Source organism: Sprattus sprattus (assembly GCF_963457725.1).
Source record: "Sprattus sprattus genome assembly, chromosome: 5".
Classification (NCBI taxonomy): domain Eukaryota; kingdom Metazoa; phylum Chordata; class Actinopteri; order Clupeiformes; family Clupeidae; genus Sprattus; species Sprattus sprattus.
The window spans coordinates 22,619,937-22,642,606 of record NC_137924.1 but is presented as its reverse complement, the minus strand read 5'-3'; the positions used below and the strand labels follow the sequence as shown (position 1 = coordinate 22,642,606).

General features: G+C 42.9%; 1 protein-coding gene across 2 annotated transcripts; it reads right to left on the bottom strand.

The window, feature by feature from the left end:
• Positions 1 to 211: 211 nt before the first annotated feature.
• On the bottom strand, positions 212 to 7,734 carry fhl2a (four and a half LIM domains 2a). Of its 2 annotated transcripts, none has more exons than XM_080839533.1 (6): positions 7,700 to 7,734; positions 3,870 to 4,080; positions 3,501 to 3,675; positions 2,125 to 2,294; positions 1,134 to 1,320; positions 212 to 933 (listed from the first exon to the last, which is right to left on the bottom strand). In XM_080839533.1, exons 2-6 carry the CDS (start codon positions 4,023 to 4,025, stop codon positions 782 to 784), a joined length of 840 nt encoding a protein of 279 aa, XP_080695659.1. In that variant the 5' UTR covers positions 4,026 to 4,080; positions 7,700 to 7,734; the 3' UTR covers positions 212 to 781. The 2 variants fall into 2 exon arrangements, with proteins under 2 accessions (XP_080695659.1, XP_080695658.1); XM_080839532.1 differs by lacking the exon at positions 7,700 to 7,734 and adding an exon at positions 4,597 to 4,727.
• Positions 7,735 to 22,670: the final 14,936 nt, after the last annotated feature.

The window sequence follows — 22,670 nt, the reverse complement described above, 5'->3', positions numbered from 1 at the left end:
GTGCAATAAACTGACAAAACGATCTTATGTGTGTGAAACTCTTTGGATTTGTCCACGACTGTTTTGTTGTAATGAGTTGATGTCCATTATGGAATCAATAGAGTGTAGGCTTATGTAAGAGGTTATTAATCACACACTTTTTGCATTTTTTTTGGTAGTTTATTTAAATCTTCACATACAAGTACTTTTTAAATTTGAAAATATGGTCATAAACAAGGCACTCTTGGTAGTTGGGATGTGTGTTTTTTTCACAGTGTAATTAGTTCACATAGAACAACTGATAGTTGCACTAATGGTGTGTTAGAAAAGCCAGCTAAGTCATAAATATTATAAAGTTATAAGTTGATCCTACCTGCCTTATGTCTTCAAATAGCATTACTGACAATACGTGGACCAAGGCTCTTAACAGAAGTTCACATATGTTATTGTAGACAGGACATAAGGCTCTCTGAATATATATATATATATATATTTATAAATATAGTCTATGCCATCTATCTTTTGCACTTTTGCATATTTGGAAAGAGCTGCTGAAAGTGGCAGATCAGTGCTTGTGAAAAGCCTCTCTTTTCAAGCAAAAGCCAAAAAGGAAAAGAAAAGTGTAACTGATTAGTAAATGTCAGTCAGCTATAGGTTTTTCAGCCTGTATATTATATATACAGTTGTTTGCCCCCTCTCTCTCTCTCTCTGTCACCATTTTTCATAGCACTGCTGCTGTGCACATTTCATTGAATGTCCGGTCTTTAATTTGTCGTCCACGCTGCACCTTTGGACGTCTCCTTCAGATGTCTTTGCCACACTCGGGGCACAGGATGTCGTCACGCTCGGTCAGGAAGCCACGACCGACCAGGGACATGGAGCACTTCTTGCAGTTAAAGCAGTCGTTATGCCACTGGCGTTCCTCGAAGGAGATGTACTTGCTACCTCCGAGACCTGGGTTACAATTCCAGAATGATCATTCAGAAAAAGGCCATTCACAGCAGACTAGACACATCTTTAAGGGGAAATATGACTTCAGGAAAAATGACTACAGTTTCAGAAATGGAAAAATTACACAACTTCCCATATCCTGAAAAAAACCACCTCTGCATATGACAAATAAGATGTTGTGTGTCAGTATGTGTGTTGCATACCACTGATGGGGGTGGTGCAGGAAGCACACTTCTTGGCATACAGGTTGCAGAAGCAGTTGAGGCAGTAGGCAAACTCATCCCGGGAGGTGAAGCGCTGGCCAGAGAGCTGCTGCTTGCAGCCAGTGCACAGGAAGCAGTCTTTGTGCCAGGGCTGGTCATGGTACGTCACCCCGCCGGTGGTGATGGGCTGAGAGAGAGAGGGTGCAGAGAGGGTGCAGAGAGGGAGAGAGAGACGTGATGAGGTGTTGGTGAGTAGTGAGCGATAAGTGGAAAGGATGGGCACGGGTGTGGACAGTTGAAAGTTTGTGGCGTGATTCCCAAAATGTCTCCTTCAGCTGAGATTCTGAGATGATATGTAAGTGTAACCTGCAGAAGCATCCTAGGGGTGATTTTAAGTCATTCTTCAGTCAAGACTGTCTAATGTCATTCACTGTAGTGCTCTGACATCTGGGTATTTGCTGTTATACAGAAGCATAAAAAAGGCTGTTCAAAGCACGTGTATCAGCACAGAGTCTTGCTAAGCCAATGTACCTTTCTCAGTCAGGAGTGGAATGTTTGTTTACGCATGACTTTCCTTCCACATTCACGTGCCTGTCTGGGTTCCTCCCTATTTTTAGCTAACTGTAGAGTACAGTGCTTAGGCATCATTTGTTCTAACACCATCTTGCGATGGCATGTTCTCATAAGACTGAGTGCCTGTCTTCTTCTGCCCTGACTGTCCTATGTGTGTCTTATCTGTGTCCTCTGTGTGTCCTCTGTCTTTGATCTGAGAAAAAAGTTGCCAACCGAAAGGGTGTAAAAAGACAACAAATCAGCAATTTTGAATTAGAATCTTATTGATTCTATGAAATACCCATTTTAGTGAGGAGTTTGTTCTTTAGACCACATCAATAAAATCCTTTACTTTTTGATCTTAAAAAAATCTGCACGGACTATGAAACAGTTTCTTTGTGGTTACGTGGCTGGCGTGACAAATGTGTCAAAGCCTAACCTTCTTGCAATGCACACACTGCATAGCGAACTGCTTCTCGTAGCAGGGCACACAGTAGTTGAAGTTGTCCTTAGGGATGAAGCTCTTGGTGCCAATCGGCTGCTGACACCGCTGACAGGTGAAGCAGGTCTCATGCCAGCTGTTGCCCTTGTGCTCCATCTTCCTGGTGCCTGGGAAAGGAAGAAGGGACGTGAGGGGGAAAATAATGAACAGATGATGAAACGTTGATTTAATAGTCCAAGTTCTCAACTTTAGTTAATCATCAATCACATAGATCAATTTTTTAGAATCTGATTTTTTTTTATTTGCCTCCAGCTATATCTGTTTGAATCTACAGTACCAGTCAAAAGTTTGGACACACCTTTTATTTTTTTGAGAAGTTTTTTCTTTGCTTTTATGTTTTTCTACATTGTAGATTAATACTGACGATATTTAAACTACGAAAGAACACATATGGAATAAAATACTAAACAAAAAAAGTGTTATCTACCATGTAGAAAATAATATGAGTAAGACTTGAGAATGAGAAGGTGTCCAAACTTTTGACTAATACTGTACGTGCTAGAAGTCTCACCCGCTGCACTGGCAGAAGACTTACACATATGAGATAATAAGACAGCTGTTAAGGAGCATCCAAGGCTGATTGCTGAGAATGTTGCACATCATTTGACCTGATTGGACTAAGTGGCACTGGAAGTGCGTGAGACACAAACACGTTCCTTACTTCATGGGAAGCCTGACAGAACATCTCACTAAAAATAACAACCGTGACGTTTTTGTAAACACGTGGACATTTTTTGGGAACAAAGAACTGTTGTGTTTTAAAAGGATCTGCATGTGATCTGAATCTTAAGTCAATAGAAAAGTTCAAGCATAGGGTTGCAGCCACTCTGACTAGCACAGTGCAGATAGTTAATGAGAGACCAGGTCATGTGATCGTTCTTGTTCTGGTAAACAGAGTTGCCAGCAGTCTTTGTATGTTATCTCTGTCCTTTATAAAATCATTTCTAGGCTCTGCAGTTTCCTGTTCCTAGTATCCACCCTGTGACTCACCGTTACTTTGTACACACTCTTGAAATGGCCATTATTGTTTCTGTCTAACAGAAAGAAAGAACGGACATATAAGGTTAACCCAATTATCCCTATCGCCCATAGCATGTTTTGCTGTACAGGAAATTCTGACAAGTTAACCAATGACTAGATGTGAGACTGCGATAAAGATATCTATGTAGACATAGAGTTCTCAGGAAGGTTCAGTCCCAGTAGAACTCATGGGACTGTCTGAAATGGAAGGTTCAGCCCCAGTAGAACTCATGGAACTGTCTGACATGGAACCTCCATCCCTATTAAGATGCAACCTGAAACTGTGATCTCACCAGGCATGATGGTCTTCTTGCACTCATGGCACTTGGAGGAGTACTCGTTGGAGTAGCACTCGGTGCAGAGGAGCTGGTCGTCCTTGGTGGAGAAGGGCTTGTCCACCAGCGAGCGCTTGCACATGAAGCAGTGGAAGCAGTCCTCGTGCCAGTGACGGTCCTTGTAGGAAAGGTCCTGTGGAGAGCATAGAAGAACATACAGAGAGAGAGAGAGAGAGTCACACTAGTTTCCTCTCTTTTTGGTTGGTCTTTGAACTGAGATATCTTTGTTGGCTTCCTGCACAACAACCCTTACTGCCTTACGTGCTTATTGCTTTGCTAAACTCATTGGTGTGGGTGTGTGTGTGTGTGAGAGAGTGAGACATTTACCCTGCTGCTGCAGCCAATGGGCTTCTTGCAGTCCTCACAGGTGTTGGAATAGAGGCTCTCGTAGCACTTCACGCAGTACGGGTTCTCCTCTCTCAGGACGTACTTCTTCCCAAACAGGGACTCCTTGCAGTAGTGGCAGTCATAGCGCTCTGTCATCCTGACGGCTCCCCGGAGTCAGCAGACAGGCAGAAGAGATGGGAGAGGAGGGAAACTGAGGGATGAAAGTAAATGAGCTGAAACACTATTTGCTATTTTTATACAGATATGGAAGTTTCTGTTTTTTTTTGTGTCAGATGGTTTTTCCATACAGAAGAGGTACGATGGTAGGACTGGTATGAAAAATTGTGAAGAGTGAAGACATTGCTTATCACAATGAAAGCCCTGACTTCATTCAGATGCTACAGCCCACTAAAATGTTGGTAACAGAGTGTGTAAAAGGCCACAAATGATCCTTCACCGCCTGGTGTTCGGTAAAATTCCCCAGGTGTATGATCAGATTAGAACCTAAATGAACCATGGTATGCAAGTAATGTAATTCAGCACTCCTCAGTTATGCAAGGCTGACAGACGAGTAAAGTGGAAAATTATAAAGATACTGCATGCATCACTACATGTCCACACTCTTACACACACTCTCTGTACCTATGCTTCGTGTGTATGAGAGAAGAGGATAGTGTTGAGAAGCAATGACATGCAGTAATGGCATGCGGTAAAAGAAGCCACTCACTCTTGGCAGCTGTTTAAAGCCTCGGCCATGCTAATCTCCTGCTGGTTGTTCCTCGCATGAGCTTTTGTGTCGTGCTCTGCTGTACCCCTGCCCAGCTGTCCCTGGTGCTGACACACTCCCGTCGGGCTCCCTTGTGTCCCTGTACACACAGCCAAACTGCTGCTCCACTCGCCGTACTCTCTCTCTCTATCTTTCTATCTCTGGCGAAGTCCGTCACTCACTCACTCCCTCCTGTTTCCTGTCCTGTCTCCCGCTGACTACTCTGCCAAGGCAGCAGCACCAGCGTAAGAACCCCCCTTCCAGAGTTTGACCATATAAGGACTCAAATGTCTGAAAAGTGGGAGAAAGCTCGCTCACTGGAATTCCCTCACTTCCCTTTCTCATATTTTGTCTCCTCCTGTCTTCATACCTTTTTGCCCTCTCCTTTCTTCCCCCTTCCCTGTAGGAAGTTAAATTTGCATATACTTTTACTGACCACTTACCTCTACTTTTACTAGCATATTGTGCTCTCTGCTGTTCTAGAAATCCCTTTATTATCTCCAGTCGTTGTAAAAGCCTTCATCTTCCTCTGCCCATGTATATTTCTGTCCATCAACACTGTCTCCTTCAGTTTCCTCTCTATAAATCTGATGGGAAAACTGCTAGATGCCTTCCACCATTCACAGCCTGTGGGTCTGAAGGACCAGTGCAGCAGCAGGGGCAGAGGTGATGGCAGAGAGGTATTGACTTAAATTTGTTAACAGCCAGAAAATGAAGTGCAGAGTGCCTGAGATGATATACAATCCTCCTCTTTCAATCCTTCTCTTTCGTTCCTCCTCATCCCTCTCTACTGCTGCTCGTTCCCCTCTCTCTCTTTGCCCTGCTATCTCTCTCCAGTGCCAGCAGATTAGACCCGGATTCATCTTGTTCCCAAAATAATGGTGGCAAACAAATCAAACCTCCAGCGCAACTGCAACCTATTTTGAAACGGGGAGGGAGGCAGGCAGCTGTTGCCAGGCTGAGGATCTTGTGTGGCCGAGCCTTTTGAACTCGCCCGATTGTGGGGGCTCATCAGGGCTCAAGCATTACCCCCTCATTCTCTCCCCTACCTCCCCTAAGCCTGGTCTCAGCAGCCTGGGGCATGGGGGCCCACCGCCACTCTAATGGCCATCCAGAGTATTCTGGGACTGGGCGGCGAAGGTTTTCCACAAATGGGAAAAGACGGAATAAAGAGGAGCAGCTGCGATCCATCTCTGTGAGTGCCCATTGCACAGTACACAAGGCCATACGCAGAGGAGATAGGGACTCCTGTAGTATCACATCGTTAGGAAAGTTTATTTCAGGTCTGGCAGTCGTTGAATGTGACCAAGTGGGTGGAATTTGTTCTGTAACCACGTTTGGTTTCATAAAAGTGGATAAAGTTTAGTGGGTCACATGATCCTTTGAACCTGTGATTTGAGGCATCTCATGACACAGGCTTGCAATTGTCAAACATCTATGCTCATTTATTTGATGTGATCTAATATGTGTAATCAAATAGGGAACATTGTCAAAGATGGCAATATGAGAACATTTCGATTAGATTTGCTTCCTTTGCTTGTCTCGTGCTCGCTAAAGAAAGGAGAGATCTCAACAGGGTCATAAATCATGCTAACATTTTACGAAATGCTAGGCTATGACAAGGTGATTCAAAGCAGTGGCGTAGAAGAAAAGCTAGAAGATCAATTTTTCAGTCATGTTAGATTTTTATAATGAAGGGCCTCATCTCATTTTTGCCTCAAAACATATCGCCTTAGGAAGTTTAGGATACATATCTGAGATTAAATTGATACATCAATGAAACAATAACGAGAGTCAAATCGAGGTCTCCTGAGCCATCAAAGATCTATCTATGAGAACTAAAGTTTTTCTATGGGTGACACATAAAATAGCCTCTGTACTCAGGTTTTTCTCTTTAGGAAGCCAAGAGGCAACAGGATTAGTCAATTGCCAGCTATTGCCGGCTATTTCTGTTCCCTAAGGCATGAATTCTCCCTTCACCATGTGGGACTAATCTCATCCAGTCGGACTCGTTTTTTTCAATAGACTTGGAAAGAACCTAAAGAAGCCCTCAATTTAGCCGTCCGGGTAACAACTTGATCACCCCTTGAGGGTCCCATGTGTAAGTCGTACACCCCCATCATCTGTCATTCTCTAATTTCCATTGAGGCTGTAACGAGCTGCCGGTTGGCTATGGTGAGACCTGCAGAGAGGCTGGGTTCTGCCAGTGAGCTGGAATGCTTTTAGAGGAGGTCTGTGGAGAGGTTTGTGCACTGTAGCGCAACACCACTGTACTAGTCTCTTCTTTCAGTGAAATGCCTGTGCCCTGTGCTACATTTCACACTCTTTAAAACCTCCTGACCACCCAGGGAAAACAGATTGCAAAATACAGTCGGACAGGTGCATGGTTAAATTGACAGCATTTATGTTATGCTAGCATCTAGAAAGAGAGGAAGGGAAAATGCAAGGCATGACACACAGGGTTATCCCTTTCGTGTAAATGGCTAATGGAGGACCTGTGGCAGCATAGTTATGAAGCAGAGATGGCACAAGCTAAGGATGGTAGATAAAGAAAGATAAAGTGTTTAATTGAGAGAAAGAGAGAGAGAGAGAGAGAGAGAGAGAGAGAGAAAGAAAGAGAGAAAGAAAGGGGTGAGGAAGAGTGAATGGGATGCCACATACTGTCAGCAGAAGAGAAATCCCCCACAAACAGTTGCTGTTAATGTTCCTGACTACAGGTAAGTGATCTTGATGGACAACATTCAAACAGTTAGTGTGACCATGGCTATATGTTTTACATATGTTACATTTTCTATGCTGCACTACCACCTACTATATTGAATGAATTGATCCCTCAAGTGTTTAAAAAAAAATAACATCTGGTTCCAGCTGTGGTTCAATCTGTTGTTATCAGACCATTCCATATCAGGTGCAGTTTGCATTGTACGTAATATAATAGTCTCTTTACTATTGCAGTCACTACGTTTTCTTTAATACTGATAAACATTGGCATATTCAGTCATTGATTGCAACATGATAACATTTACAAGAGAATCAAAAGTAAAGGTAGTTCAGATGCTCTTACCTCTGGCTGTATGTGTCTGGGTGAGGGGTCTCTGTGGAGTGAGCAGGGGCTGCTCTGGGCCCAGGGATCTCGTCCGCTCTTATTGGCTTACTCCACCTATGGAACGCCGCTAATTGAGAGGTGGTGGGGCTTAGGACAGGCACTCTTTATCTAGATGCGCTATAAATACAAGCACAGCGCCACCACTGTCAGACACAAGAGATAAAAAAGCTACACACACACACATGCACATTCACACTCACACACTCACGCACACCCGCACACACACACTCACACACACACACACACACACACACACACACACACACACACACACACGTACCCTGCTGTCCTTTTAAGGCATCACACTGTCGTGTGTGCTAAGAGACATAGGAGAACAAACACCCTTGGAAAGCCTCTGCAGTCACACACTAAACGATAGTGAGATACCTTGTCTGAGCACAAAGGCACAAACATGCATTAAGTCTCTCCACATCTTCAGTACTCACCCAGTCAGTTTAAAGTGCCATCTCAGTAAGGTGTGGTGATGAAGAAATAGATTTCTAACAATGTCCATGGTGAAGGAGGCAGAAATAAGTCTGCATGACACAGAAGATGTGAGAGAAGTATGGAGAATTCTCTTAAAATGCCACTCTGGGCACGAGTGTCAATATGAATTCTGGGAAATATTTGAAAGTGAGAGACCTTCTCCTCCATCCCCCTATTAAATCCCACTTCATCTCTTCTACTGCCCCCCCCCCCCCCCCCCCCCCCCTGCTCTGACTCCCCATAAACTTACAGGGAGGAAAAAACAAACATCCGGGTGTCTGTATTGGAATTCAGATTCCTGGACCTTCGCACAAAGAACATTCCGCCATAATTTATCTCCAAATACACTTTTGGAAACCATCTAAACAAAACATCACTACCGTGATTTAGCTTCTCGCCAAGATTCAAGCTGATCCTCACATTCCCTCATGTCTGCCAAAGAAAAGAGGGAGCGTCATAGTGGTTTCATAACCTCTTTGTGGACATGAATGTCAGGCTATTTTTAAAAAGAGAATAGTGTGGAGAATTGCTTTGTTTTATTTAGTGCACTGGAAGTGACGGAAAAAGCATCTGCTTTTTTTGATCGTGCCGTTGAGTCAATGCCAAACATCTCCGGGGGCAATTCAACCTGTTGCTGGCATTAGGCCTCTAGAGGCTGCCTACATGAAGCCTAGAAAGGAAACTCTGCCTCAGGTGAAATGTCAAAAGAGCACAACCTTTCAAAGATTTCTTAGCCTCCCGCCCTGTCTCTCTCTCTCTGTTTCTCTCTCTCTCTGTCTTTCTCTCTCTGGCTCTCTCTTTCTTTCTTTCAATCTCTCTCGCTCTCTCTGTCTTTCTATCTCTCTATCTCTCTCTTTCTTTCTTCCAATCTTTCTCTCTCTCTCTGTCTTTCTCTCTCTCTCTCTCTCTGTCTACCTCTCTCTCTCTCAGTGGAATTGTGTGATTGATACTGTGCAGGCATGGTGACGAGAACTCTGCAGTGTTTCCTGGAACCCCTTGGCTCCTTTGCTAACACCTCCTCAGCCCCCCCACCCCCCCCCCACCAATCTCTCCATTCGCCCCCGACCCTTCTCCCTTCCACTGCTTACTCTCCTTTTTATCTTGCGCTTCTCATGCTGCATGGCTTGCTGGCCTGGCTCCAGGGTACGATGCGACGTAGCGCTGACGCGAAAGCTCTCCGCTGGGACTGTACACCGCGCCTCCATGATGAGGTGTCACTGTGCGGATGGGGGGTATGTGTTGAGGGTGGTGTTACATAACCACCAAACCTGCTAACAAGCCCAATGAAGGCGGTCTCCACAAATTCTGCAGGTGACGATACTTCCATTTGGGTGTGTGTTTTCACGTCAGTGTGTGTCTGCATAGAGAATACTCTCAATTAGTTATGCAGAAACAAGTAAGGGGTGCCCAGTACAGTGCACTTACCACTAAAAGACTAACAGTCATTTTCATCATATCCTGTCCTGGCTCGAGTGTCATACAGGCACAGGCTCTGGTGCATGTAATTACTTTGTTACACGGACAATAGGCGTCTAGCACAGTCATCTGTAAGTGCTGGAATTTTGCTGAGGCTGTTCTCCCATGTGGGTGTGTGGTAGCATGATGACACAAAGTCTATGTGAAGTCTATGTGACTGTGTGATATGATTCAGATACAATGTAAACGTTTTTTTTTTTAAACAGCACGTGAGGTAATCATGTGATAGTCACTTATTTCCCCCCATATTTTGTCTTCTGTATTACAGTGTAGAAACACACAGAGACATTTATATAATCAGTGTCATGGGCAACGGGTTACTAAGAACAAAACACCTATACTTACCTCTAATGAAGAAGTATCATGCTTTACAGTTTACATTTTTAGTAATCATATGACCTCGACTAACTTGATGTGTCTCAATAATTCCTTTGAAGATACATTTCTGAGCGAGTAACATTATTTAAAACAAATTTAAACCATGAATAATAACTTAAACTAATTTCACCCATATTTCAATCCTTAGCCTGGTTGTTTTGACTGGCATTGAGCTAAGGATAGCCCATCCCTGTGTGAGACAAGCCCATCATAATTCATGAGAAGTGATTTGCAGCCAATCACAAATTACTACATTTGGGAAACTGACCCAACACTGCTTGCAGTATGACACAGAGTGGGCTAATCTCTTTGAGGCTGTGAAGGTTATTTGAGGGGAAGCCCGTTGCTCTGCATTAACTGACCACTCTCCTGTGTGCCAAGCTGCTCCAGCACAGAAAAGCCAGGAAATTGAAGTCAGATGATATTCGCTCTTTGTGTTGTATGTTTGTTTACTCTTCGTAGAAGCTTGCCCTCGTCTCTGGTTATTCTTCATTTAATCACTTGTACACCTCCAGTCTCCCACGTCGTAAAAGAGCGGCCCATAACACAATAATACAGCTGTTCTCATGCAGCTGTCCTTGGTCAAGGTCATTGGCCCTGCCTCACCTCAATTCTGAAATCTCACACACATGCAACTCCTTTGAAGTCTTTATCGGAGCAATTGTATTTGTAGTACCACTTCTCTCTCTCTCTCTCGCTCTCTCTCAATGTCTCTCTCTCTCTAAAACACACACACACACACACACACACACATGCACACACACACACACACACACACACACACACACACACACACACACACACACACACGCACACACATACACACAGCTCTGAGAAAAATAGGTACTGTCATTTTGGCATAATACATTTGCAAACCCCTACTTAAGTCCTTTTACCTCCCCTGGCCCACGCTCCCGTGCTGATGAGGCTATTCATAGCTTCTCATTCCACACAAGGATTTGCAAAGGCTTACGAACCCTAGGATATAACATCACAAAAAAAAAACAGAACTGAACATCCACAGCACAAACACACACTCATGCACACACAGAGAAGAGGGGCGAGGAGAGGATTTCTCGTTGTACATCTCCAACATGCTCAGTTACAGTATGTCAGAGGGAGGAGATTTACAGGAGTTTGGTGCATAGACACCATGTATCCTGTACCATTGTCTTTCACAGTGCAGTACTGACACGACATCAAGAGGGCTATACACAATGGCCTCCCTGTTAGCTTGGCATGGCACCAATAGCACTAGTACACCTACACACAATGCCAAGGTCCTCCTGGCAGCTGTGCATCATTGTAGATCATCTCTATCTCTCTCTCTCTCTCTCTCTCTCTCTTACACACACACACACACACTCACACACACATAGACAGAGTGAGAGAGAGAACACAGTCCTGCGTTTCTGTGTATTTCAGTATGTCAGTAAAGGACCACCTAAATAAGGTTTATCTATGAAGCAATTTTTTTCCAGAGACATAGTAAGGAGAGTCCACTTTTTTCCATCCTCTTTTCTCCTCCAAGTTTGGGTGGCTCTTGGGTGGGTCTACATCTGTCACTCACCCTACACGAGAGTGCCCCCACTAAAGCCCTGTGCTTAACACAGCCATAAATACTGCCATGTCAAAAAGTCAGGTCACTCACACACAGACTCACAACCTGCAATCTCACTCACTCAGTGTCTAGTCTAGTCTAATCATAGCCATAGTAATTTGTTTTAAACAATGATTGGCCTTCAAAGTAGCCACTATTGGATAATAACGAGGCATTGAAAAAGAAAGTAAAAACAAAGGTTGGTAAACAAGCTCACAAAAGCGTGAGATCAGCTTATTGAAGAGGAGGAGGCGATGCCAACCAAACACTTGTGAAGAACGCTTTGATCTGCCTGGTATGATATACGAGCGTAATTACATATCACATTCAAATTAGGTTTAGTTGATAAATGGTTCTTCTGAGGAAGTTTTGGGGTGAGGCCAATTTTGAGTGGTCTTTATCGCATTAGAGCTTTTCTAAGTAATGTTTGTGCCCCACAGAAAAATCACATCATTCGGATTAGCTGTTGTGACACAGCCCCAGGGCTGAAAAGGGAAAAAGATTCAGCCACCCTCCCAGGCTCGTCACCTATAACGCTCGCTTTCACTACTCAATCTCATCTACACCACGTGCAAAACCCTGGCAGCACCTTTAAAGAATTCTCAGACTACAGAACATGACTTGTCCCTACAAGATTCACAAAAGTTGTTGCGGTTAAACACCTCCAGTTTGGCTCCATGGCGTTTTTCTCAGTTGTCAACTTGGCAGTATCACGATGCACAATATCTGTGAGGTGTGTCTTTTGTTAGCTTGGCATGAGTGGAGGACATCGGCATGTTTGGCTAGCTAATAGAGTGCTGGATCTTCAACTGAAGCCTGTGAACAGTGCACTATATCAAAAGGGCTGGACGCAGTCATGTGAATAGTAAGCATGGAGAGGTGGTAAAAGCACTGATGTGCTCAGGGGCCCTCAGGGTGATCATGTCTGTCAGCATGGCACTCCTCAAATGATTCAGGTGATTAACGAATGACCCTGAAGGTTCTCCTCATAGGTTTACCCTCTCCTCATTAAGCACAGGCTGAGATCGGACAAAAAGGCCCACCTGCAGCCACACTTCTATAGACTTATTCCACAGTCAGAGGCGTGCAGCTCTCTCTGCTCCTGGGCTGTCATCAGCTGTATACCACCAATCATTCTGTCACCCTTAGATATCATAGTGTCTTTGCCCACCTTGATTGATGGGAAAGGATTACCCACCCCACCTCAACCCACCACACACACACATGGCACAGTTGTCGCTCATGGTTTCTGTCTGCTTTTAAACATGGTAGAAAAAAAGGTAAAAAAAGATACACAGATTTTTTTTTTTTAATTGCACACAAAAAACTCTCTGCCTGTCCCCACCTATTGTGTACACAGCTTCAGGGAATTCTAGTGTGGGGGTCAATGTAGTACAGTGAGAGGGATAGTACGTAAGGAAGGATGCAAAAGTGTTTCCTTGGACTCTCTTTTCTCTGCCTGTCCCCACCTATTGTGTACACAGCTTCAGGGAATTCTAGTGTGGGGGTCAATGAAGTACAGTGAGAGGGATAGTACGTACTTAAGGAAGGATGCAAAAGTGTTCCCTTGGACTCTCTTTTCTAAAGTGATGCTAATGGATTGACAAGTTAGCCAAAACATCCAAAGGGCTGGCCTGACTGCTTCAACCTTAGCTATTCATAGCCAAGTCTTCACAGTTTATATAACTTAGGCTCATTCTTTTCCAACCATGAAGTACCCATGTCCTTTTCTGTGACTTGTTGTTGCTAAAAATGTATGCCAACTTTCTGTACAGTAATACATGTTGTCACAATGTACAAGTTCCCTAACTGTGAACAATCTCAGCCATGTGTTTCGGCAAACCAGGTTATAAGCAGGAATCTAAATGTCCTTATTAAGAGACTCTAGCACAAGATAGTGCAAAGGCATCTCAAGCATTTGAGTTTGTTTTTTGCAGGTGTAAATTAAATTTGTCTGCGAACATGTTGTGAATTTGAATGAATGACTGCACTCATGTAGGCTTTTGAAAATGCACCTTTTTATACAGCCATATTAAATTATAAAACAATTAACTTCAAAGACCAACCAGGCCTAACACCTGCAACCAATAACCTTAGTTTCTCACTAATGACCTTACTAATTACTTTTCCTGCATATTCAAGATTGCTATAACCCTCCACCCTCAACTCTCCATCTTCCTTTTTTAGCGCTTTCAAACAAACACACCTTGCGTGTTTCCTCCCATGAGTCAATGCAACTTATAAGCATGGCAAGCAATACATCCAGGGATTCCATTCCTTCTTATTTACACATTGTATCGAAGTCATGAACATAAGCCTCATGGTAACACAAAACATGCACTCACACCTCACAGCTGTACCCATCTGCAAAGAGTTTTACATTTTGTCAAGTTCTCTTCAAATATTTAGTGTATTTAGAACAAATACATTTTCTACTTATAATCTAACAGAAGAAAAAACTTAGATTGTGGAGCAAACTAGCCACCAGTCAGGCTTATGCAAGCAGCAGCGTGCAGCAGACATTAAATGGCATCTGAAGCATACAGTTAATCAAATCTGCAAGTTCGATGAGAATTCATCGTTGTCTCTTCTTGACCTGAGAATGACGTTGTGGGTCAGATCTCTAGCTATCTGTCAGCACTCTGACAAGAACAAACCCCTGAGTCATTCAGAACATCATTGAACCCCTGCCAGCCAAAGCCCTGAGGATATCGCCAATGTGGTTGTGGCATCATATGCCAGTTTTATTTTGGGTCGTCACAGCTTCAAGCTCCAGGTACTCTCTCTGGGGAGGGCTGAGTGGGGGTCGGTGGGTTCTAGAAGCTTCCATACTTTCCATATGGTGTAAGATGACAGATAGAGCCGTCACTGCTGGGAGGATTGGGCTGGAAAGATGATCACCCAGCAGGCATTACCAGCCTACCAACAACAATAGTTTGTAATGGCTGTTGTTAAAGCAGCTCAGAAATGAGAAAAGCAGGAAGCAGATCGGCTATTTGAGCAGCTTTTGCCTGAAAGTACAAGACATAGCCACTGAATAAGGATACACTCTGTGCCCATGTAGTGCTACTTTGTAATAGCAAGCAAGCAGCATAATACCACAGTTGAGGCACAGCATATATGAAGGTGTATTCTTACCCTGGGATACAGGGGATAGATAGCCTCCTACCCCCCTCTCCTGACGCCATACATCTCTACAGGATCACCAGCACTCATCACTAACATGCTCAGCCATATGCCAATCTGACCTTTCCTCCAGGGACGAAGAGGAGACTGCTCATTCTGTCATGGTCAGTGTTTATCCAGCTAAACTGGGACGCTGCCCGGAGACCTGGTGGCTTGATTCCCCTCATCACTCCCCCAGTACAGCCCCGGCCCACTGCACAAACATCCGGCCAGAGAAATCCATCTCTGTGATTAGGATAATGACAAGCAGTCCTCTATAGTCTGTTGCTGGGGGCTTCCTCCAGGGGAGTCTCCAGCCCCCAATCCCTTATTTTTACATTTACATCTAGTCATTTAGCAGACGCTTTTGTCCAAAGCGATGTACAAGGGACAGAACAATCAAGCTAAGAGCAATAAAACCTGGTGTAACAATAAATACTGCTTTTTTTTCTCAAAAAATAGAAAACGGCATAGAAAGAAAAGGAAAAAGAAGTGCGGGACTTTTACTGCTTAAGTGCAAGTTAAGCCAAGGTGCCAGTTAGGAAGGGAGGTATCCTAGTCTTAGATAGCCTGTGGCACGCCATTACATAATTAAAACTGATGTCTAGATAATTGGCATTGCATCGTGTTTGGTGTGTATGACTGATATTTCCTAACCTGTTTTTGTCTCTCATACATACCATTGTCTGCAAATGCTGATGTGATAATATGTGATAATATTGGGCCCTATTCTCGTACATTTTCTTAATTGTCTTCTTAAATATCTTCTTCCCAACTTTGAAAGACCAACGTAAAAAAAGACCTCCGCCGTATTCATGAATGCCTGGAAATGAGTTCTTACAGCCGAAGTGTTCTCAGCTCTTGTTCCCCCGAATTAGGATTCTTAAATTGGACGGTCGTTCTCGTACACCTGGATTTGCATACATACACGCACCGCCAGCTCCTTATAAGGGCACGCAACCGTAGTTACCCTAGAACTGTGTTCGAGTATGAGGCCCATTGTTCCTCATCACCATAACCTGTGCATATATATGGCAACCTAATCCTATTCACTAACTTTGTCTCTTTTCTTCCCCTCCTACTCCAGGCAATCTCCATTGTGAAATCTCTATCTCTATCTCTTCACCCTGTCAGCCCCAAGCAGATGGGTCCCCCTTCTGAGCTGAGGTTCTCCTCAAGCTTCTCCTCAATGTTTGCTCAAGGTGGCATTGATGCCATCCCCCTGGCCCCCAGTCACTTAATACATGTGTGGTAAGTGTGTCGATGTTTGTTTTAGTATGTTGTTAGTGTAGGGTAATAATTTGTGATTTTAGATATACAGTAGGTTTTTTTTCAGAGTTATTTCTGGTTATAAGTGTCTGCATGTTGATTGTTTTTGTTTTAGATATGCTATTTTGTGCTGTTAGATTTCTGGAATGGTCTGAGAAAAAAACTAAAAATTAACGTAAGTCAGTCTTCTAACACAAAAATAACGCAAATGATTATAATATTGCACCATATTCAGATTTGTTTGTTGCACAACGTGCCAACACTATAGGCCAACGCAAGACATGCAACATAAACCTGCTCTTTGCCACTTGCCTACATAGTCCTACAAAGAGAGGCATACTGCCCGAGAAACAGCACTTGGTATATTTTTAGAGAGAGTTTGAGGATGAGGAAGATGTCTGATGTCTAGGATGATAGTGAGGAAATAACTAAAGAGCCAGGCTCTTCGTTACTCCAATCTTGCCGTTTTCTTATTGAATATTTTCTCTTTGATGGAGCTTCGTTTCCCAATGTCTTCCACATTCTGCACAAACTTGTGAGCTAGGCCTAGGCCCTACTAAATGAATGCTGTGACATGTGCCCCCACCGACCCCTTCAAAAGAAGAGGAACAAGGTGTGCTTAGACAAATGGAATCAGTGATGACCGGTGTTTCATTTTATAACTTTGCCAATTATGTGTCCATCATTTTATTTTATTTCTGTGATCTTAAATTAGCTTTTTTTTTTCTTTTTTAAAGCTGATGACTACAATAAAGGGTTGGACCATATCGTTGCAATAACATTGACAAATTACTGTTAGTTGTAATTTTCGTTGTACGTCGTGCTGGTGACCCCAGTGAGAAGTCTCAGTTTATGAACTCTCAGCCATCTATGACAACTCTGGAGCACGCGTAAATCTACGAGCGTTTTCAAGCAGAAGCCTTAATTTGTGATGCTTTTGGGAAATGGGGCCCTGATCAAGAAGCTGATAGTTCTTTCTATGAAGTTGGCGGTACCACTTTACAATAAGACTCCATTATAAATGGTTTATAAATAGTTTATAAATAGGTTATTAATTAGGTTGTAAACCCTTTGTAAGTCATTAACAATCCCTTATAAATGAGTTATAAACACAGTTTTTATATGTCGATGCGGGCTCACTATTTGGGAAGATCCCCATCTTGGCAAACCACTGTCAATCCCTTAACTTGCTCTACTAGCCTAATTGCACACTCCCTACCATTCTTGTATCTGTAACTAGAGATTATCTCCCTCTGGAACGAAATACTGTTTTCTGATTGGCTAATGGGGTGTACATTAAGTTCGTATAACCGGACACCTTGGACGTAGTCCCAGTAGAAACGTTAAATCGCCGTTCCATATCAATGCTCATGAATGGTTACCATTGACAACCAACGTAACGGTTTTTTTTTTCTTCAAAAAACGCACTGCTTTCTCTAACGGGAGCACTAGGCTTCAAATCAAGAATTCATCAGGTTATTATGCATATTAAATTTCCTAAAGATAAAGGAAATTCTAAATAATAATAATAATAATAATAATAAAAACATTTGTGGATGTTTTAAACGGGAGATAAGCGGGATAACGGCCTCCGAGCTGTCCAGTTCTACGAAGTTAATGGACTTCTGCGGACCAACACCACTCCGCTCCGCGTCGTGGTGTTCTTTGCCCCGCAGCGTCCATTAACTTCGTAGAACTGGACAGCTCGTCGGCCGTTATCCCTTACTTAAACCCCAGGAGGGGGGAGTCTCACAACGTGCCCCGCCCCCCCCTCAAAAAAAAGTTTCGAAAAAGGCTCCATTTTGCCAGTTATAAATGTTTATAACTGTTTACTAGATGATCATGTGTTTCACACTTTACAATAAGGCTCAGTTTTGCCAGTTATAAATGTTAGTAACTGATTAAAAAAGGGTGATTTTTTGTGTAATGAGTAGTAGGCAGTAGCTTGACCTTGGATGGATGGATACTTTATTAATCCAGAGGGAAATTTTAGGAAATCCAGTAGCATCCAGACACAACATCCACAAATCACATCCACATAGGGAGAACACGTTCAAAAGGAGTGGGAACGGAACTGATTTTTAGGACATCCAGTATCATCCAGACACAACATCCACAAATCACATCCACATAGGGAGAACACGTTCTAAAGGATTGGGAACGGAACGGAAACGCAAGAAGCCCCCCCCCCCCCCCCCCCCCCATATAGGCAAGATTTAAAACTCAAGCTCCCTATTTGCCGTGGGCTGATGGTCTGTGACCTTCTGACCTTTGTCGTCACGTTACTAGCTAACAACGAAAGCACAATTCCATTTTTTTTTTGTTCCATATCAGCTCTGGAAAACCAGATAAGACCATAGTGTGCATCCCATGTAATTCAAATTCAAATTGAAAAAAAAAATGGATGTTGTGTCTGGATGCTACTGGATGTCCTAAAATTTCCCTCTGGATTAACAAAGTATCCATCTATCCAAGATCAAGTTACTGGTTACTACTCATTACCAACAAATCACCCTTTATTAATCAGTTACTTACATTTATAATTGGCAAAACGGAGCCTTATTGTAAAGTGTGAAACACATCATCATCTAGTAATCAGTTACAAACATTTATAACTGGCAAAATGGAGCTTTATTGTAAAGGGGGGGGGGGGGGGGGGGCACGTTGTGAGCCCTCCCCCTACCCCCCCCTCCTGGGGTATAATCTCTAGTAACAGATACAAGAATGGTAGGGAGTGTACCTTACAAAGGGTTTACAACCTAATTAATAACCTATTTGTAAACCATATATAAACCATTTATAATGGAGTCTTATTGTAAAGTGGTACCAAGTTGGCTATCAGTTCAAGGAGGCTTCTGTTCTGTTTTCTTAGGATGTCAGACATCCCACCTTGAGTGTTACAAGGTTGGAGAGCATTTGGGGCGAAGGCAGTTACCACTGCCAGATTTCTAGTGTTAGTAGATATTTTCACACAAACAAATAAACCAACTAATAAACAATAAAATGATTCTTAATGAAGACGGGACATAGTCAGTTTTTTCTTTCTTTCAAAATCGCTGTGCTTTCCATGATGTATTGCTGCAGGTGGGTTTAATTTGCTTGTTTACGTTTTATGCGTAGGGATACTGAGAACTGTTGTCTTCAGAATTACTGTGCTGGTGCCATTCCTCCGGTTCAAAATTCAGAGGGGATCTCCAGGCACCACCATGTCTGACTGACCCTCAACAAAGACTCTGTCATCGCTAAGCATCTTCTTTCAAACCTCTCATTTGTCCTGGTCCAGATAACTGGATTTATTTGTGCCTCAGTTCCAAGTAGCTTCACTGAGTTGATATACGGACCAGGTTAATTGCTTGTATGCTCTAACATATATTCTTGGAATGGAGCTGTTTTTGTGTACATCGTAGCCTCAGATAACCTATGTTGTTCTGCAACTCCGCATGGAAAGGCACGTGCTGATGATAAAATGAAATTAAAGCATTCATTCGAATACTTTAAATGGATACCTCTTTTTTTGAACATGTACACATGGGTATTATCTCTTAAAGGTAATCAAATTCTGTATTTAACTGACAAGAAAATCGTTACACGGTATGTATTTGTGGCTGTGTATGAAAAAGAAAGCCCATATAGACAAAATGGGCAAAACAGCTATTCTATTAGCACTAAGCACATCCTTATTAATGCTTTTCAGCTGAAGGGCTTCACCAGAATGGTTAAAATGCAAATCCTTATCCCTCAGTTGTTCTTAGAGGCTGGAACAGATAAATGTGTGGAAACCTATAGACATAAGGACAGGGTTAGGGTAAGGGTTACAAGTCAAGCTTTACGTTGCCTTTCTTGGAGCAGATCCCCACATCATTCACATTTCACCCCATTCATGTTAGATATTGCTAATTGGACTGTAACACTTAAGTTTCCAAGTTTGACAGCAGTAAAGTTCTTCATGCCATTTGGTGCCATTTCGCACAATTCCAGTTTTCACAATTTCCCAAAGAGTACCATTCAAGGTTTCTGTCAGATCCAGTTCATCTGAACTTTGGCTGCGGAGGGCAATTACATCCAAAATTATACAAGTTAGAGGCCCAATTTGTCAGTCTTGTCTGTATGAAAAATTGAATTACCAGCAAATCCCTTAAACTGGGAATCACATAAACAAAGTTCAGTTGTGGACTATAGCTGTACAAGGAACAAGCTTGGTTTATTGCCTCCAGGATCCAAAGTCGATTTTATCTTAGTGACTTAATGCGACTTATTGCTACGGCACACGCAACGATCAGCAGTCAAGTTCAGACCTGTACTGACTCGCAGCATGGCGGGGGTCCTGGTCTGTGTTAAGCAGTTGCTGTAAAGGGAACAGTTGTTCACATTAAGGACTGGGTCCGGATTCCCCAATAAGCAAATGTTCTCCGGTATCCCTTTTCGTAAACATGGTTACACACATGATATGTGTACACTTAACGTCATGTGGGCTGAGGGGATTCCCTTCTAATGAAGTGAGACAGATTGTGTGTCACTGTCGTAACTGTCTTATACTAGTCCTGTCAGTAGCCTGATTTACAGGTTTCTCTGAAGCTAACACTGCCATAACTCCTTTACTTTCCCACAAATTTAGAGCAACGGTTTTGCAATGAGATTACAGTCTGTACAATATTCCTGAAGCAAAACTGTCAAATTTCAATTGCGTGTGGGTATATGTGTGAGAGTTATGGAATTGAACTTAGATGAAAGACTTGATGGGTCACTCAAGAAAGCATGTCACACCATCCGAGGCGTCTCCACACGTGCACCTCCCTCAGCCTGCTCATCTTACAGATAAGTGGAGGGTGAGGACAAGGAGCAGGGCCTCCCAGGCCGCGCCGACCCTGGAGGAGAAAGGGCTGAATATATTCATCTCTCCATAGGAACAGCAGGGCTAATGTTTTAATGGCTCAAGTATCACAAGCCCTGCATCTCAGGACTCCCCGAGGTTCCCTTTCCAATTTAAGATCGATTAGAGTCAAGATTCACTGACTGACACACACACACTCACACAATGTTACCTCAATATTTCTCTTTCTTCACAATGGTTGTCCTCTGCTATCTCTGTACCATCTTTACCATAAACTATAAACTCCCTGTGTCTGTATGCTATTTTGATTATGAAGTCACACATTTAATCTTGCAGTCCCAGTTTCCACAGGTCCAGCCTAGAAGGAGTTTCTGCTGTTGTTGTATGTTCAGGAGGATTCCTTTTGAATTAGAACAATTGCATTTGGAAATTAACCTCATTTAAAGGGTCCTTTTCCAACTAATTGGAATTTACTGAAAAGCAGTACTGTGGTGTGTGTATGTCTGTGTGTGTGTGTATATGTGCACGTGTGCATGTGTGTGATGAGGGGGGGTCAGTGTGCGTTTGTGTGCGTCTCAGGACTATCCGAGGTTCCCTTTACCATTATAGATTGATAAGAGTCAAGATTCACTGACTGACATACACACACACACACACACACACACACACACACACACACACACACACACACACACACACACACACACACACACACAATGTTAGCTCAATATTTCTCTTTCTTCACAATGGTTGTCCTCTGCTATCTCTGTACCATCTTTACAATAAACTCCCTGTGTCTGTATGCTATTTTGATTATGAAGTCACACATTTAATCTTGCAGTCCCAGTTTCCACAGGTCCAGCCTAGAAGGAGTTTCTGCTGTTGTTGTATGTTCAGGAGGATTCCTTTTGAATTAGAAAAATTGCATTTGGAAATTAACCTCATTTAAAGGGTCCTTTTCCAACTAATTGGAATTTACTGAAAAGCAGTACTTTTGGTGTGTGTATGTCTGTGTGTGTGTATATGTGCACGTGTGCACTTGTGTGTGAGTGTGCGTGTGAGTGTGTCTTTGTGTGCATCTCAGGACTTACCGAGGTTCCCTTTACCATTATGGATCGGTAAGAGTCAAGATTCACTTTGGTCGACGCACTTAAGCACATAAGGGGCTCTTGTGTATCTTACGTGCTTACGCGTTGCGTCTAAAACTGAGTATATATCAGCCTTGACACACACACACACACACACACACACACACACACACACACACACACACACAGAGATAATTTCCTCTTCTGAATAAAGTCATTAGTCATAAAGTCATAATGATTCCTTGCTGAACATAGGAAGTTGTCAAAGATGGAGAGCTCAGTCCCCTTTGTCTGGTTCCACAGGAAGATCAGCTGATGTGTGCCTCATGTGCCGGACATTCTTCTCAACATGCGGAGACCGTGACTGATTTGATTTTCTGTTTTAGTAGTAAACAAAACACACCCTCTGCTTCAGTTTAGCATCTCAGGTGTATCTGCTGTTTTATGACTTCTTCCATGACACCAAATGAACTATAATTACATACCAGTTTACAACATGCTTTACTTTTTACTCTGCGTATTGTTTGGTTGGTGCCTTAGTTAAAAATTTGTTCACGTTTGCTGAAGGGAATGCTACTCTTTTATATAGTATGACAATTTTCCTGTAAGTTCTAAGTTTTTTCCTGTTAGTAATAG

Bases quoted from the DNA above. Each gene is read 5' to 3' on its own strand.
- fhl2a (XM_080839533.1), bottom strand. From the start codon at position 4,025: ATGACAGAGCGCTATGACTGCCACTACTGCAAGGAGTCCCTGTTTGGG. The intron at 2,295-3,500 runs GTGAGATCACAG...TTCCTTTCCCAG, and splicing joins CAAGAAGACCATCATGCCTG to GCACCAGGAAGATGGAGCAC. The intron at 1,321-2,124 runs GTTAGGCTTTGA...TCTCTCTCTCAG, and splicing joins AGTGTGTGCATTGCAAGAAG to CCCATCACCACCGGCGGGGT.